This window comes from Pleurodeles waltl, chromosome 1_1 (assembly GCF_031143425.1).
Source record: "Pleurodeles waltl isolate 20211129_DDA chromosome 1_1, aPleWal1.hap1.20221129, whole genome shotgun sequence".
Taxonomy (NCBI): Eukaryota; Metazoa; Chordata; class Amphibia; order Caudata; family Salamandridae; genus Pleurodeles; species Pleurodeles waltl.
In genome coordinates this window covers 228,698,382-228,714,004 of record NC_090436.1, presented here as the reverse complement: position 1 = coordinate 228,714,004, position 15,623 = coordinate 228,698,382, and the positions used below count along the sequence as shown (strand labels likewise).

Below are 15,623 nucleotides of genomic sequence, written 5' to 3'. Positions count from 1 at the left end.
CTGAACAACACACTAGTTTTTTAGGACTCTGCACATATGCCCAATGGCACACTGCGAACCTTAGCAGTAAAATGACTAAAGGCAACAGTGGTGAGATTGTATCATGCTTATGCTGGATCAATTTACTAGGCAGTTGATGATGCATTACACACTGATAAGCTCACCACTTGCTATATTATCATTTGCTGAACGCAGATTTCCCCTTGCCCTCCACAGTCCCAAAAGATATTGAGTTAGTGAAAAGAGCATCTCCTTGTTGTTATCACACCTCAGTATTCTGAGGGCCTCGCTGCACTCCCTAACGCCCAGAGACTAGTAGAACGGGATTATCCACCGTCTCCTACAATGTAAGTAGGTTGGGCAGAAGAACATAACATGTTCCACAGTTTCGTTGCTGTTATCACATGCTGGGCATCGCTGATCAATAACTTGCTGCCCTCGTTCCCACCTTGCAATAAAGGTTTGAAGTGGTACCCGGAGTGAAATTGCAGGTACAAGCGCCGAGCCAAGAGTGGCTCAATCTCATCCATAGAGTCCTTCTGAATGTAAGTGTCTTTAGCTAAAAAGAAAAGCGTCAATGAGGGAACCTCACCTCGTCTGGGTGTGTAGGTGTGAGCTTCTGAAATGCCAAAAGGCAGCTTTAAGCTTATCTTTAGAACAACTCCCAGCCTCACCTTGGACACTCCACATGCTTGCCAGCCCTATCTCTGTGAGTGTGCATTTCAAATATTTTATCCATGCTATGTTGCCATAGCCAGCATGACAAAGGATTTTCTCGAGCCCCTGCCAATAGCAGAAGAGCTCCGTGGTAGCCCAGATCATCATCCAATAATGCAGGGAATGAAGGCCTATCCTGTCAGACAATGGTCTCAATCCAAGATCCATCCTGAGTGGTAGCAATGGAGTGCTGACTGGTACACCAACCAACTGGTGCACACAACAGTTTCCCACCATAGATAAGGTGGGGGTATTCAGATGCCCCCACAGTTCTGCTCCATATGAGGCTATCCCAAGGGCCCTATAGTTATAGAACTGAAGGGCCGGCTGTACGGGGCAAAACTGAGAGCCAAGCAATATCTTAATGATCTCACCCACCGCTTGCTCCATCTAAAGCCTGTGTTGCATGATGTGAGCTTGCCGCCCTATGTGTTCTGTAAGTGTTAAACTCAGGTAAGCAATTGTGAGAACGTTTTTGAGTGGAACCCCTGCACACATGGAGTTTTCCCTGGTTATATGCCCTGGGTTCAGAACCATGTATTTGGTTTTGCTCACATTGATCTCCAAACCCATAAACTTGCAAAAACTCTCAAACCAGTTCAGCAACCTTAGGAGACCCATTGGAGACTTGGAGAGGAGCATGGTATCATTGGTGCACAGGAGCGCCAGAACCCATAAGTTTGACAGTCTAGGCGCATCATTATCACACTCATCCAAGTACACCACTTGACCATTGCACAGGGAGGGGTTTGTCAGTTCCCTTGCATTACCATACCTAACCTGGGCATAGTTTTTGGAGTGCAACCTCACTATGATGTCTAGAATGTAAGTGTGCACACCCAGCTCAGAGAGAACTGCCATTTAGTTGTTTTGGGAACTAAATCAAAGGCAGTATGCAGGTCGACAAATACAACAGAGAATCGTCCCCCATCCAGAGTAATAGTTTTCCAATACAACAGCTGTAAACGGAACACTTTGTTATTCTTGGCACATAGAGACTTTAAAACGTACCTGTAGGGGTGACAAAATGTAATTAGCTGACAACCAATTCTTCAGTCTACCCAGGATAACCTTACTAAGTAATTTTTATGTGCTGTTGATGAGACTAATAGTTCGCGGGCTGGTCACAAATGTGCTTTTTGAAGATGGGGATAATTTCATAATTGCAGTGAAACTCACTGAAAAATAAACTCTTCAACTGCCCAAATCGTCCAAGAACAGATTTTCAGGCATTTTATCTGGCCCAATAACAATAAATTACTTTGTATGTTTTAAAAATTCTCTGTAAATCTAAGTGTAGTATATAAACTCACTCATATTACCATGGAGCTGTTTATAAAGTGTACCAAGAAATGCATATTATGCCTTAACTAAACAATTAAACTTGAAAACTTTATTGACAACACCTACCATTCAAATAGACTGTAGGTTATAGAACGAACACCCGAGAGGTTGGAAAGCTTGCCTGGTGACCACCTGCACGATAAAGCTTTTAAATCCTGGGTTTCACAAGAAAGGTTTTTCGGTTTATCAGGTGGCGCTATAATGGAAATACAAATATATATATATATTAGTGCATGTTAAGCATAATGAAATCAGTGTCTAAAGAAACTGCATAATTAAGAACAACCAAATCTAAGACGAACTGTCACATAAGCACTCTTTTTCCTGCTGTGGCTTTAATATCAGTTAATGCCCTGTTAATACCCTGATAATTGTGGGCAATAACACTGTTGAAAAGCATATTTTTCATATTATGACTGAGCTAAGAAGGCCTGCATTCAAAGCCTACTGATCGGCAGTGGAAACAGCCCTGCAGTTCACTATGGTATCAGTGAATATCCTTCTTGGAAGTCAGTATAAAATATTTCCTGTATTGTTATAAAAGGAAGCAAATTACTCTGATACTGGTATCAGTGAGATTAATGGTTCTTCATTTGTGGGATCCATTTTAATCACTATCGCTACAAATATGGTAGCTCAAACGTGACACATTTTAACAGCAGAAACAATATCTGCGACTCTTAAAAATGCACACGAAAAAATATACATATGTGGTAAATTGTTTTGACTAATGTAAGCAGAAGATTGCCATAAAATACTTATGGAACTGTGGGTAGCTGTGAGAAAAGTTTGGCGCACAGAGTAGTGTCTGTCGGAATGAAGGAGGACATTATGTCCTCCATCCCGAAAGTACTCTGCCCACCAAATTTAGATGTGCCTACTGGGCCAGCTGAGAACTCTGTACATTGAAAGGAACCACTGTCACAGCAGTTCCTTTCAATATAGAGAACGTTTGGTGTGTGTCTGCCATCAGTTATCATGGATGTACAGCAATCCTTTGAAAACGTTTTGTTTTTCAATAGCAAACTCCCAAAGTGGGAGTTTGCTATTGAAAAACAAAAAAAAAATGAATGTCTCCCACACTATGGGAGTTTTCTCCCAGGGTATAGGGGTTATTATTATTTTTTCCTGTCCCTCATCGCCAAGTTTTACTCTGTGGTAAGGGAGATGGAAAACAGACACTACACCATCCACTCTAAATAGGGCAGATGGTGTTAAGTTCTTCCTCCAATGACTCCTACTCCATTACTCCATTGAGTGTGTTACTATATGATGGTTCAAGTAGCAGTGCAAAAAGCTTCTGGGGGCTAGTCATTGTAAGTTCAAGACTAGATGCCACTTTTGTGCCACTTTGAGCCACTTTTGTTGGTTTTACAAACCGGTGGGTGGATGTGACTCCTGGGTACTCCCTAACCAATGAGGTTTGATTATCACACCAATAACAACAGATACCAAGGTAACCATTATTCATGTTCATTATTTATCAGGTGCAATAATTATTGCCTATCACATGTTTTATGGAATAACATTTGGCTTACTGTACCAGGTCAATATCCCCAATAAATATCAGCATGTGTGACTTGTAGGTATTTACCACTAAAGTCACTGCTTTGCTGCTGTGCCTCAGAGGAAGCAACAACACCTCCAAGGCTTCTTTGGTGTTTGGTTCGACAAGGGGAGGAGGTGGAATAATCCCCAGTGCCATAAATTACTTCTGCCATTCGCACCTGGGATATGCCCGGACGAAGACCAGGCAAAGAAGGGGTCCCAACTGCACCCATCAGTGGCCACCCCTTTTCAAGTTTTATCATGGGATCTGGTTGCATCTGATTATTGACAAAGGTAAGAGGAAATAATGATTTACCTCCCTCGCTGGCATGGATTGCCCTTCTATTACCTCCACTGTTAATTTTTTAATTAATGCTATGGGAGTGATTAATGATGAAATTGTGTCTGTGCAGCAAGGGCAGGGTGCTTCCCAATGAATGGTCTCTGTTTCAGGGAATCCACTAACAGCAAAGATTATCGGGGGAGACCAATTCACCACAGTGATGGCAGATAACCCTTGCCTTTTTTCAGACTTATTGATCATTGTGGCAGATGTTCATAATTAATGTTCTGGTAACAAGAATGACTCTCCCCACTTTAGAAAGGTAATTATAACAATACTCAGTTCCAGCTTGGTTAGGGATTCTGTTAGTAGTAGTTTATTAAAAAGTAAGTGTAAGGAAGTGGGTTATTAAATGGGGTGGATGGGAATGGCCCACAAGGAATTGGGCCACAAACTGGCCAGGGCAGAACACAGTTTTAATGATTTAAATCTAGGCTCAACCCTATCTAGCTATTGTGCAGAGCAGGCAGGTTTTACTTAGGAAACTGTGAAAATATTTTGTGGTAACATAACACTTAAAAAGCCAAAACACAGCACAATACAAATCTCACAACCAATTTCTACAAATAGAGAAATATTTAAATATTGAGTAAAATGACGCGAAACAACAAAAATCAAAAATGGGAACCGAAGATGTGAACTTTGAAAGATTTAAGGCAAAAAGTGCCAAGAGAAAGGAAAGCACCAATCAGAAGTCATGGTTGGCAGTTGACTGGGACCTAGATAGACAAAGCGGGTCATCTTGGTCAAGATTTTATTTCCAATTTAATCTCCAAAATGGAAGTCATAATCCACCAGCAGGGCAAGGTTGTAGGCTGTATCTGATGAAGTCCTCTCAAGGCTGGATAGCCATTGGATGAGGTCCTGAGTGGGAGAAATTCATATTTTGCAGATGCCAAAGTCTTTATAATGGGTGAATTCTTTTTGCACCTGTGCCTGGTCATGATTTCTACCTTCGAACTTAGTATTTTTATGGACCTTAAAATCCTCCAGAAGCCACCAAAGTCCTTGCTTTGGGCGGAATCTTTTTGCTCCTTTTCCTGATTATGATTTCTACCTTCTAACTTATTATTTCTTGTGGACTTCAAAATACTCCAGCAGGGCAAGCCTGAAGCTGTATACAACATATTCCACCCAAAATCGTACACTATTAATGTGAGGTCCCACTGACACGTCTAAGGCCCAGCTTTTCAATCTTTTAGGAGCAGCTCCTCTTAGTCACGTCTAAGGCTCCCAAGACCTCAGGGAAAGCACTCAGGGGTCAGGACTCACTCCAACAGAGACCACGGAAGGATCCAGTTCAGGTCCAGGCATTACTTTTCCAGGCCTATTGCAGCTTGTTTTGTCTCTGTGGCCACACAGCCAACTAACCCTTGGAGTCCACATTGTTGTCCTTGGTATACGTGTAAGGAGGTCCAGCCCTTCTGATCTCAAACATCAAGTCTAGCATTTTTCTCTTCTTCCATAGGTTCAGAGAGTGTTCTGATAACGTGAGAGTCAGGTGCCACTTTTGTTGGTTTCATAAACCGGTGGGTGGATGTGACTCCTGGGAACTCCCTAACCGATAAGAAAAAAATCTTTGGGCAACCCTTCTCACATTTTCAGCACATCCTGTTTGTCCTACCTTAAGTTATCCTGTAGTGCACTTTTCTGGAGCAAATCCAAGATGGCAACACCTTTCTGCCCTCTTATAGGCTGCTGATGTGCCAGCGAAGGGTGTGTTTAGGGAAATTAGCATGCCTATCTTCTTCAGCTACAGCAAACTGTTTTTTGGGCCTTCTCACCTAACAATGAAAGGGCAGCCCTGTCCCTGGTCCCCTGAAAATTAATGAAGTTGTAAACCCTTCCCAACTGCCATTACTGATCTCAAAGGATTCGCAAAACTGACACCCACATCTCCCTGCCAAAAGGCCTACACCATTGTTTCTGCTTGGGGCACAGTTTTCTCACCTCATTAAGAGGAAGCACTGATAGTTGCTGGAAAGGTAATGCTAATTAGCTGACTGGAAATTTAGGGAGACAAAGTTTAACTTTTTAAAAGTCACTGTTCCTAAATATTTATTAAACATCTGACTTCACCACTGAATTAGATTTTTAACAAACATTAAACGTAGTGTTTGAAATGTTCTGACAGTTTGTCCCAAACCAAAGACAGCAGAGTTATGTAGGACAGATACTACCCTTTTACAGTGCAAATAGCTTCTGGGGGCTAGTCACTGTAGGTTCAAGACTAGACTAGACTGTAGGTACTTGCCAAACACTCGATTCATGCTTGTATCATTTTTAAACACTCAGCATCCTACCTTGTGGGCTAACAGGGATACTTGGGGATAACATAAAAGTTTTTATATTTAGAATTAGGGCTCTTTCATGTGGGAAAGCATTATTTTGACAGGTTTTCCTGCACTTTTAAAAGCTGCAGGATTCAGGCTACACAGGTAGGCCTGAAGACATGTTCTCTTTGTCACTCTAGGCCTGAAATCATGTTCTCTTTGTCACTCTAGTCTAATGGATGGCACAAGAAGAGCTGTAGTCCACATAATTTAACTTTCCATGCCACTGATGTATTTTTCTGCACTATATACTATGGCCTTACTGTAAAGTTAAATATGTTGTAGGAGAATGCCACTGTTGGCATGGTTACCCCCTAACTCTTTGCCTTTTGATGATGCCAGCTTTGATTTAAAGTGTGCTGAGACCCTGCTAACCAGGCCCCAGCACCAGTATTCTTTCCCTAAAACTGTACCTTTGTCTCCACAATTGGCACAACCGTGGCACACAGATAAGTACCTTGTAAAAGGTACCCCTGGTACCAAAGGACCTGTGGCCAGGGAAGGTCTCTAAGGGCTGCAACATGTATTATGCCACCCTGGGGACCCTCACTAAGCCCATGCACACTGCCTCACAGCTTGTGTGTGCTGGTGGGGAGAAAAATACTAAGTCGACATGGCACTCCCCTCAGAGTGCCATGCCCACAACCCACTGCCTGTGGCATAGGTAAGTCACCCCTCTAGCAGGTCTTACAGCCCTAAGGCAGGGTGCACTATACTTCAGGTGAGGGCATTGCTGCAGGAGCACTATGCCCCTACAGTGTCAAAGTCAATTCTTAGACATTGTAAGTGCAGGGTAGCCATACAGAGTATATGGTCTGGGAGTTTGTCAAACACGCACTCCACAATTCCATAATGGCTACACTGAATACTGGGAAGTTTGGTACCAAACTTCTCAGCACAATAAATCCACACTGATGTCAGTGGGGGATTTACTGAGAAATGCACACAGAGGGCATCTTAGAGCTGCCCCTTGCATGCCAGCCCAACTAATAGTGCTAGGCTGACTGGTCTCTGCCAGCCTGCCACTTCCAGACCAGTTTCTGGCCACATGGGGTGAGTGCCTTTGTGTACTCTGTGACCAGGAACAAAGCCTGTCCTGGGTGGAGGTGCTTCACACCTCACCCTGCAAGAACTGTAACACCTGGCGGTGATCCAAGCCTGGTGTTACAATGCCCCAGGGCACTCCAGCTAGTGGAGATTCCTGCCCTCTGGACACAGCCCCTACTTTTGGTGGCAACTCCGGGGAGATAATGAGAAAAACAAGGAGGAGTCAACCCCGCAGCCAGGATTCCCCTTAAGGTGACCAGAGCTGATGTGATCCCCTCCTTAGAAAATCCTCCATCTTGTTTTGGACATGGCAAAAGGAGGAGGCACAAGGAGGGTGTAGCCACCCTCAGGGACAGTAGCCATACTGTCATACTAAATTTAGGGGTGTGCCCTCCAGCCCTAACACACCCCTAAATTTACTATTCCTGATGACCTACAAAGAAGAAGGATTGCTGACCTGAAAACCCCGCAGAGAAGAAGGAAGACGACAACTGCTTTGGCCCCAGCCCTACTGGCCTGTCTCCCAATTCAAAGAACCTGCGCCAGTGATGCATCCGACGGGGACCAGCGACCTCTGCTGACTCAGAGGACTGCCCTGGAACTACAAAGGACCAAGAACTCCAGAGGACAGCGGAACTGTCTACATCAAGCAAGAAGAAATCATCTTTAAAGGGACTCTCACCTCACTCCATAAGTGTGAGTCCCCACGACTCTGCACCCAACGCCCCTGGCCCGTGTCCAGACAAACCAACAACCCAGAGAGGATCCCAAGAAGAATCTGACGCCACATCTACCCTGGGCTAACCTCTCTGCACCCCCACGACGATACCTGCGGAGGGAATTCCAAGGACCCCCCCCCGACCGCAACTGTCCGGAAAGAAGAAACCCGCCGCCTGGAAGAAGCACTGCACCCGCAACCCCCAGGCTCGTGAAGAACCAACCACCGGTGCAGCAATGACCAGAAGGCGGCCCTCACCCTTGCCCAGTTGGTGGCTGGCTAGAGAAGCCCCCCTGTGCCCTACCTGCAACGCCTGAGTGACCCCCGGGTCCCTCCATTGATTTCAAATACAAACCCGACGCCTTGTTTGCCCACTGCACCCAGCCGCCCGTGCCGCTGAGGGTGTGCTTTGTGTGCCTACTTGGAACCCTCCCCCAGTGCTCTACTAAACACCCCTGGTCTGCTCCCCGAGGACACAGGTACTTACCTGCCAGCAGACTAGAACCGGAGCACCCCCTGTCTCCATAGGCGCCTATGTTATTTGGGCCCCTCTTTGACCTCTGCACCTGACCAGCCCTGTGTTGCTGGTGCTGGGTGTTTGGGGTTGACTTGAACCCCCAAAGGTGGGCTGCCTATGCCCCGGAGACTGAACTTGTAAGTGCTTTACTTACCACATTAACCTAACTGTACTTATCCTCCCCAGGAACTGTTGAATTTTGCACTGTGCCCACTTTAAAAATAGCTTATTGCCATTTTATGCCAAACTGTGTACATTACTGTTTTGATTCAAAGTCCTATCTATACCTATGCAAAGTACCTTACATTTAATGTACTTAACTGCAATTTGAATCTTGTGGTTCTAAAATAAATTATGAAAATAATATTTTTCTATATAAAAACCTATTGGCCTGGAGTTGTCATTGAGTGTGTTCTCATTTATTGCCTGTGTGTGTACAACAAATGCTTAACACTACCCTCTGATAAGCCTAACTGCTCAACCACACTACCACAATTAGTATTATCTATTATTGCCTCTGTCAAGCCTCTTGGGGAACCCATGGACTCTGTGCACATTGTCTCTCATTTTGAGATAGTATGTACAGAGCCAGCTTCCTACATATGTCAATTGGATATTAGCCAAGTTTACCATGTTTTAAAGGTCAGAACTCATTCACTGGGGCCTGGTCAGCAGTGCCCCTGTGTGCAGAGTTTAAAAACAAGCAATACCATCCAGCACAAAATGGGATGACCACATTAAAAGAGGCACTTTCTAACAGTAAGAAATTATGTTTGATTCAGGCTGTACAGATATAACCAGGTATGTCTATCTTCAATCTAGAAACTGCCTAGGAAGACGTGTTTCATGTCTGTATGAGATGTTCAGTGATTAAGCTCGCAGTTAATATATTAGTTGAGCAATAAGTTGTGTACTTGTGACACTTAAATTGAGATATTTATTATGTCTCTGAGGACAACTGTCTCCCACTTTGCACACTGCTTGTAGGAAAGTACCATCTTGCCTGGCATGTTACCCCCATTTTTCACTGTATATATGTTGTTTTAGTTGTATGTGTCTCTGGGACCCTGCAAGCCAGGGCCCCAGTGCTCATAAGTGTGCCTGACTGTGTTACCTGTGTTATGACTAACTGTCTCACTGAGGCTCTGCTATCCAGAACCTCAGTGGTTATGCTCTCTCATTTCTTTCAAATTGTCACTAACAGGCTAGTGACCAATTTTACCAATTTACATTGGCTTACTGGAACACCCTTATAATTCCCTAGTATATGGTACTGAGGTACCCAGGGTATTGGGGTTCCAGGAGATCCCTATGGGCTGCAGCATTTCTTTTGCCACCCATAGGGAGCTCTGACAATTCTTACACAGGCCTGCCACTGCAGCCTGAGTGAAATAACGTCCACGTTATTTCACAGCCATTTACCACTGCACTTTAGTAACTTATAAGTCACCTATATGTCTAACCTTTACCTGGTAAAGGTTAGGTGCAAAGTTACTTAGTGTGAGGGCACCCTGGCACTAGCCAAGGTGCCCCCACATTGTTCAGGGCAAATTCCCCGGACTTTGTGAGTGCGGGGACACCATTACACGCGTGCACTACACATAGGTCACTACCTATGTGTAGCTTCACAATGGTAACTCCGAATATGGCCATGTAACATGTCTATGATCATGGAATTGCCCCCTCTATGCCATCCTGGCATAGTTGGCACAATCCCATGATCCCAGTGGCCTGTAGCACAGACCCTGGTACTGCCAAACTGCCTTTTCAGGGGTTCCACTGCAGCTGCTGCTACTGCCAACCCCTCAGACAGGTTTCTGCCCTCCTGGGGTCCAGCCAGGCCTGGCCCAGGATGGCAGAACAAAGGACTTCCTCAGAGAGAGGGTGTTACACCCTCTCCCTTTGGAAAATGGTGTGAAGGCAGGGGAGGAGTAGCCTCCCCCAGCCTCTGGAAATGCTTTCATGGGCACAGATGGTGCCCATTTCTGCATAAGCCAGTCTACACCGGTTCAGGGACCCCTTAGCCCTGCTCTGGCGCGAAACTGGACAAAGGAAAGGGGAGTGACCACTCCCCTGACCTGCACCTCCCCTGGGAGGTGTCCAGAGCTCCTCCAGTGTGCTCCAGACCTCTGCCATCTTGGAAACAGAGGTGCCGCTGGCACACTGGACTGCTCTGAGTGGCCAGGGCCAGCAGGTGACGTCAGAGACTCCTTCTGATAGGCTCCTTCAGGTGTTGCTAGCCTATCCTCTCTCCTAAGTAGCCAAACCCTCTTTTCTGGCTATTTAGGGTCTCTGCTTTGGGGAATTCCTTAGATAACGAATGCAAGAGCTCATCAGAGTTCCTCTGCATCTCTCTCTTCACCTTCTGCCAAGGAATCGACTGCTGACCGCGCTGGAAGCCTGCAAAACTGCAACAAAGTAGCGAAGACGACTACTGCAACTCTGTAACGCTGATCCTGCCGCCTTCTCGACTGTTTTCCTGGTGGTGCATGCTGTGGGGGTAGTCTGCCTCCTCTCTGCACTAGAAGCTCCGAAGAAATCTCCCGTGGGCCGACGGAATCGTCCCCCTGCAACCGCAGGCACCAAAGAACTGCATTACCGGTACCCTGGGTCTCCTCTCAGCACGACGAGCGAGGTCCCTTGAATCCAGCAACTCAGTCCAAGTGACTCCCACAGTCCAGTGACTCTTCAGTCCAAGTTTGGTGGAGGTAAGTCCTTGCCTCCCCACGCCAGACTGCATTGCTGGGAACCGCGACTTTTGCAGCTACTCCGGCCTCTGTGCACTTCCGGCGGAAATCCTTTGTGCACAGCCAAGCCTGGGTCTACGGCACTCTAACCTGCATTGCACGACTTTCTAAGTTGTCCTCCGGCGACGTGGGACTCCTTTGTGCGACTTCGGGTGATCACCATTTCACTCTTCTTTGTAGTGCCTGTTCTGGCACTTCTTCGGGTGCTGCCTGCTTCTGAGAGGACTCCTTGTCTTGCTCGACGCCCCCTCTGTCCCCAGACACAATTGGCGACATCCTGGTCCCTCCTGGGCCACAGCAGCATCCAAAAACCCTAACTGCACGATTTGCAGCTAGCAAGGCTTGTTGGCGGTCTTTCAGCGGGAAAGTACTTCTGCACGACTCTCCACGGCGTGGGGGATCCATCCTCCAAAGGGGAAGTCTCTAGCCCTTGTCGTTCCTGCAGAATTCCCAGCTTCTACTGTCCAGTAGCAGCTTCTTTGCACCCACAGCTGGCATTTCCTGGGCATCTGCCCATCTCCGACTTGCTTGTGACTTTTGGACTTGGTCCCCTTGTTCCACAGGTACCCTCGACTGGAAATCCATCGTTGTTGCATTGCTGGTTTGTGTCTTTCCTGCAGAATTCCCCTATCACGTCTTCTTTGTCCTTTGGGGAACTTTAGTGCACTTTGCACTCACTTTTCAGGGTCTTGGGGTGGGCTATTTTTCTAACCCTTACTATTTTCTAATAGTCCCAGCGACCCTCTACAAGGTCACATAGGTTTGGGGTCCATTCGTGGTTTGCATTCCACTTTTGGAGTATATGGTTTGTGTTGCCCCTATCCTTATGTGTCCCCATTGCATCCTATTGTAACTATACATTGTTTGCACTGTTTTCTAAGACTATACTGCATATTTTTGGTATTGTGTACATATATCTTGTGTATATTTGCTATCCTCATATTGAGGGTACTCACTGAGATACTTTTGGCATATTGTCATAAAAATAAAGTACCTTTATTTTTAGTATATCTGTGTATTGTGTTTTCTTATGATATTGTGCAAGTGACACTAGTGGTACTGTAGGAGCTTCACTCGTCTCCTAGTTCAGCCTAAGCTGCTCTGCTAAGCTACCATTATCTATCAGCCTAAGCTGCTAGACACCCTATACACTAATAAGGGATACCTGGGCCTGGTGCAAGGTGTAAGTACCCCTTGGTACTCACTACAAGCCAGTCCAGCCTCCTACATTGGTTGTGCAGCGGTGGGATAAGTGCTTTGAGACTACTTACCACTCTTGTCATTGTACTTTTCATAAGAGAAAAATATACAAAACAAGTTCAGTGTATGTACACCTAACCAAAAGGTTTTGCATTTCCTCTTTCACTCTTTTCTAAGTGCTGAAAAGTACCTCTAAACTTTCTAAAATTCCTAAAAAGTTTTAAAAGTTTTTTTTCTGTCTTTCTAAAAGTTCTGAAAAACTTTTTCTCCCTTCTTCTGTCACTTAAACTCTTTCTAAAATGTCTGGCACAGGCCAAACTGTTCATCTGTCCAAACTTGCATATGATCACCTTAGCTGGAAAGGAGCAAGGAGTCTCTGCATAGAGAGAGGTTTGAGTGTAGGGAAGAATCCCCCCAGAGAAGTGTTGGTTAACATGCTTATAGAACAGGATAAGGCCAAAGGGGCCCACTCTGTTGAAAAAGTAGCTAATGGTTCACAATCTGATCCAGGGACTCCCCTAGAAAAAGAGTCAGGAAAGAAACTTCCTAGCCTGCCCATTACTAGACAGCCTAGCATAGTTGGTACTGATGTAGATTCACACCATACTGATAGTGTTGTTTCACATCATAGCAAGAGTATTCCTTCTCATCACAGTAGAAGTGATGTTTCTGTTAACCAAGCTGTTAGGATGCCTTCTGTAAGGGATGGGTCTCCTTCTGTACATTCTCACCACACTTCTGTTTCAAGACATGTCCCTCCCACCCACCCTGATGACAGATTGTTAGAAAGGGAGCTCAATAGATTGAGAGTGGAACAAACCAGACTGAAGCTCAAGAAGCAATAGCTGGATTTGGATAGACAGTGCTTAAAATTGAGAGAGAAAGACAGAAATTGGGTTTAGAAACCCATGGTGGCAGCAGCAGTATTCCCCATAGTCATCCTGCAAAAGAGCATGATTCCAGGAATCTGCACAAGATAGTTCCCCCTTATAAGGAGGGGGATGACATTAACAAGTGGTTTGCTGCACTTGAGAGGGCCTGTGGTGTACAGGATGTCCCTCAAAGGCAGTGGGCTGCTATCCTATGGCTATCATTTAGTGGAAAGGGTAGGGATAGGCTCCTTACTGTGAAAGAAAGGGATGCCAATAATTTTACAGTTCTTAAGAATGCACTCCTGGATGGTTATGGCTTAACCACTGAACAGTACAGGATGAAGTTCAGAGAGACCAAAAAGGAGTCTTCACAAGACTGGGTTGATTTTGTTGACCATTCAGTGAAGGCCTTGGAGGGGTGGTTACATGGCAGTAAAGTTACTGATTATGAAAGCCTGTATAACTTGATCCTGAGATAGCATATTCTTAATAATTGTGTGTCTGATTTGTTGCACCAGTACTTAGTGGACTCTGATCTGACCTCTCCCCAAGAATTGGGAAAGAAGGCAGACAAATGGGTCAGAACAAGGGTGAACAGAAAAGTTCATACAGGGGGTGACAAAGATGGCAATAAGAAGAAGGATGGTAAGTCTTCAGACAAGGGTGGGGACAAATCTAAAAATGAGTCTTCATCAGGCCCACAAAAACACTCTGGTGGGGGTGGTGGGCCCAAATCCTCTTCCAATCAAAACAAAGAAAAGAAACCATGGTGCTATTTATGTCAAATAAAAGGCCATTGGACAACAGATCCCAGTTGTCCAAAGAAAAGCACCAAGCCTCCTACCACTACAACCCCTACTGCTACACCTAGTGTCCCTACTAATAGCAGTGGTGGTGGGAGCAAACCTACTAATAGCCAATCTAAGGGAGTAGCTGGGCTCACCTTTGGTAACTTAGTTGGGGTTGGTCTGATTAGGGAGACCACAGAGGCTGTGTTAGTCTCTGAGGGGGCTATTGATTTAGCCACCTTGGTTGCTTGTCCCCTTAACATGGATAAGTACAAGCAACTACCCCTAATAAATGGTGTTGAGGTTCAGTCCTACAGGGACACAGGTGCCAGTGTCACAATGGTGATAGAGAAACTGGTCCACCCTGAACAACACCTACTTGGTCACCAGTACCAAGTAACCGATGCTCACAACAACACCCTTAGCCACCCCATGGCTGTTGTAAATCTCAACTGGGGAGGGGGTTACTGGCCCAAAGAAAGTTGTGGTTGCCTCAGATTTACCTGTAGACTGTCTATTAGGGAATGATTTAGAGACATCAGCGTGGGCAGAAGTGGAGTTGGAGGCTCATGCAGCAATGCTGGGCATTCCAGGGCATATTTTTGCTTTAACCAGGGCTCAGGCCAAAAAGCAAAAAGGACAGGGTGACTTGGATCCTGGAACAATGGACCAAGTGTTCCCTAAAGCTAGGGCTAGTAGAAGTAAAGCACTACCTACTATCCCTCCGTCTACAGTGGATTCTTGTTCTGAGGAAGAAGAATTTCCACCCTGTGCAGAACCTACACCAGAGGAGCTGGAAGCAGACACTGCTGAGCTTTTGGGTGAATGGGGGCCTGCCAGGGAGGAGCTGAGTGTGGCACAGCAGACCTGTCCCACACTAGAGGGTCTAAGACAGCAAGCTGTCAAACAAGCAAATGGGGATGTCAGTAACTCTCACAGAGTTTACTGGGAGGACAACCTCTTGTACACTGAAGCAAGGGATCCAAAACCTGGAGCTGCCAGGAGATTGGTGATTCCTCAGGAGTACAGAAAGTTCCTCCTAACTCTTTCTCACGACATTCCCCTTGCTGGACATTTGGGGTAAATGAAAACTTGGGACAGGCTTGTTCCCTTGTTTCATTGGCCTAGAATGTCTGAGGACACAAAAGATTTTTGTAAGTCCTGTGAAACCTGGCAAGCCAGTGGCAAGACAGGTGGCACCCCAAAGGCACCCCTTATTCCACTGCCTGTGAAAGGGTAGGGGTTGACATAGTTGGCCCCCTTGACCCTCCTACTGCTTCAGGCAATAAGTTTATCTTGGTGGTAGTGGACCATGCCACCAGATATCCTGAAGCAATTCCTCTAAGGACCACTACAGCTCCTGCAGTGGCAAAGGCCCTCCTGGGAATCTTTTCCAGGGTGGTCTTCCCAAAAGAGGTAGTTTCAGACAGAGGAAGCAATTTCATGTCC

The 15,623-nt window shown here is 45.7% G+C and overlaps 1 protein-coding gene across 3 annotated transcripts in view; it reads right to left on the bottom strand.

Moving 5' to 3' along the window:
* The window catches only part of OSMR (oncostatin M receptor), a 345,202-nt gene that overhangs the window by 169,685 nt on the left and 159,894 nt on the right, over window positions 1–15,623 (bottom strand). For all 3 annotated transcript variants that reach the window (XM_069221332.1, XM_069221326.1, XM_069221330.1), the window contains exon 6: window positions 2,128–2,257. In XM_069221332.1, the coding sequence (XP_069077433.1) occupies window positions 2,128–2,257 (130 nt within the window). The remainder of the gene's footprint in view (window positions 1–2,127; window positions 2,258–15,623) is intronic.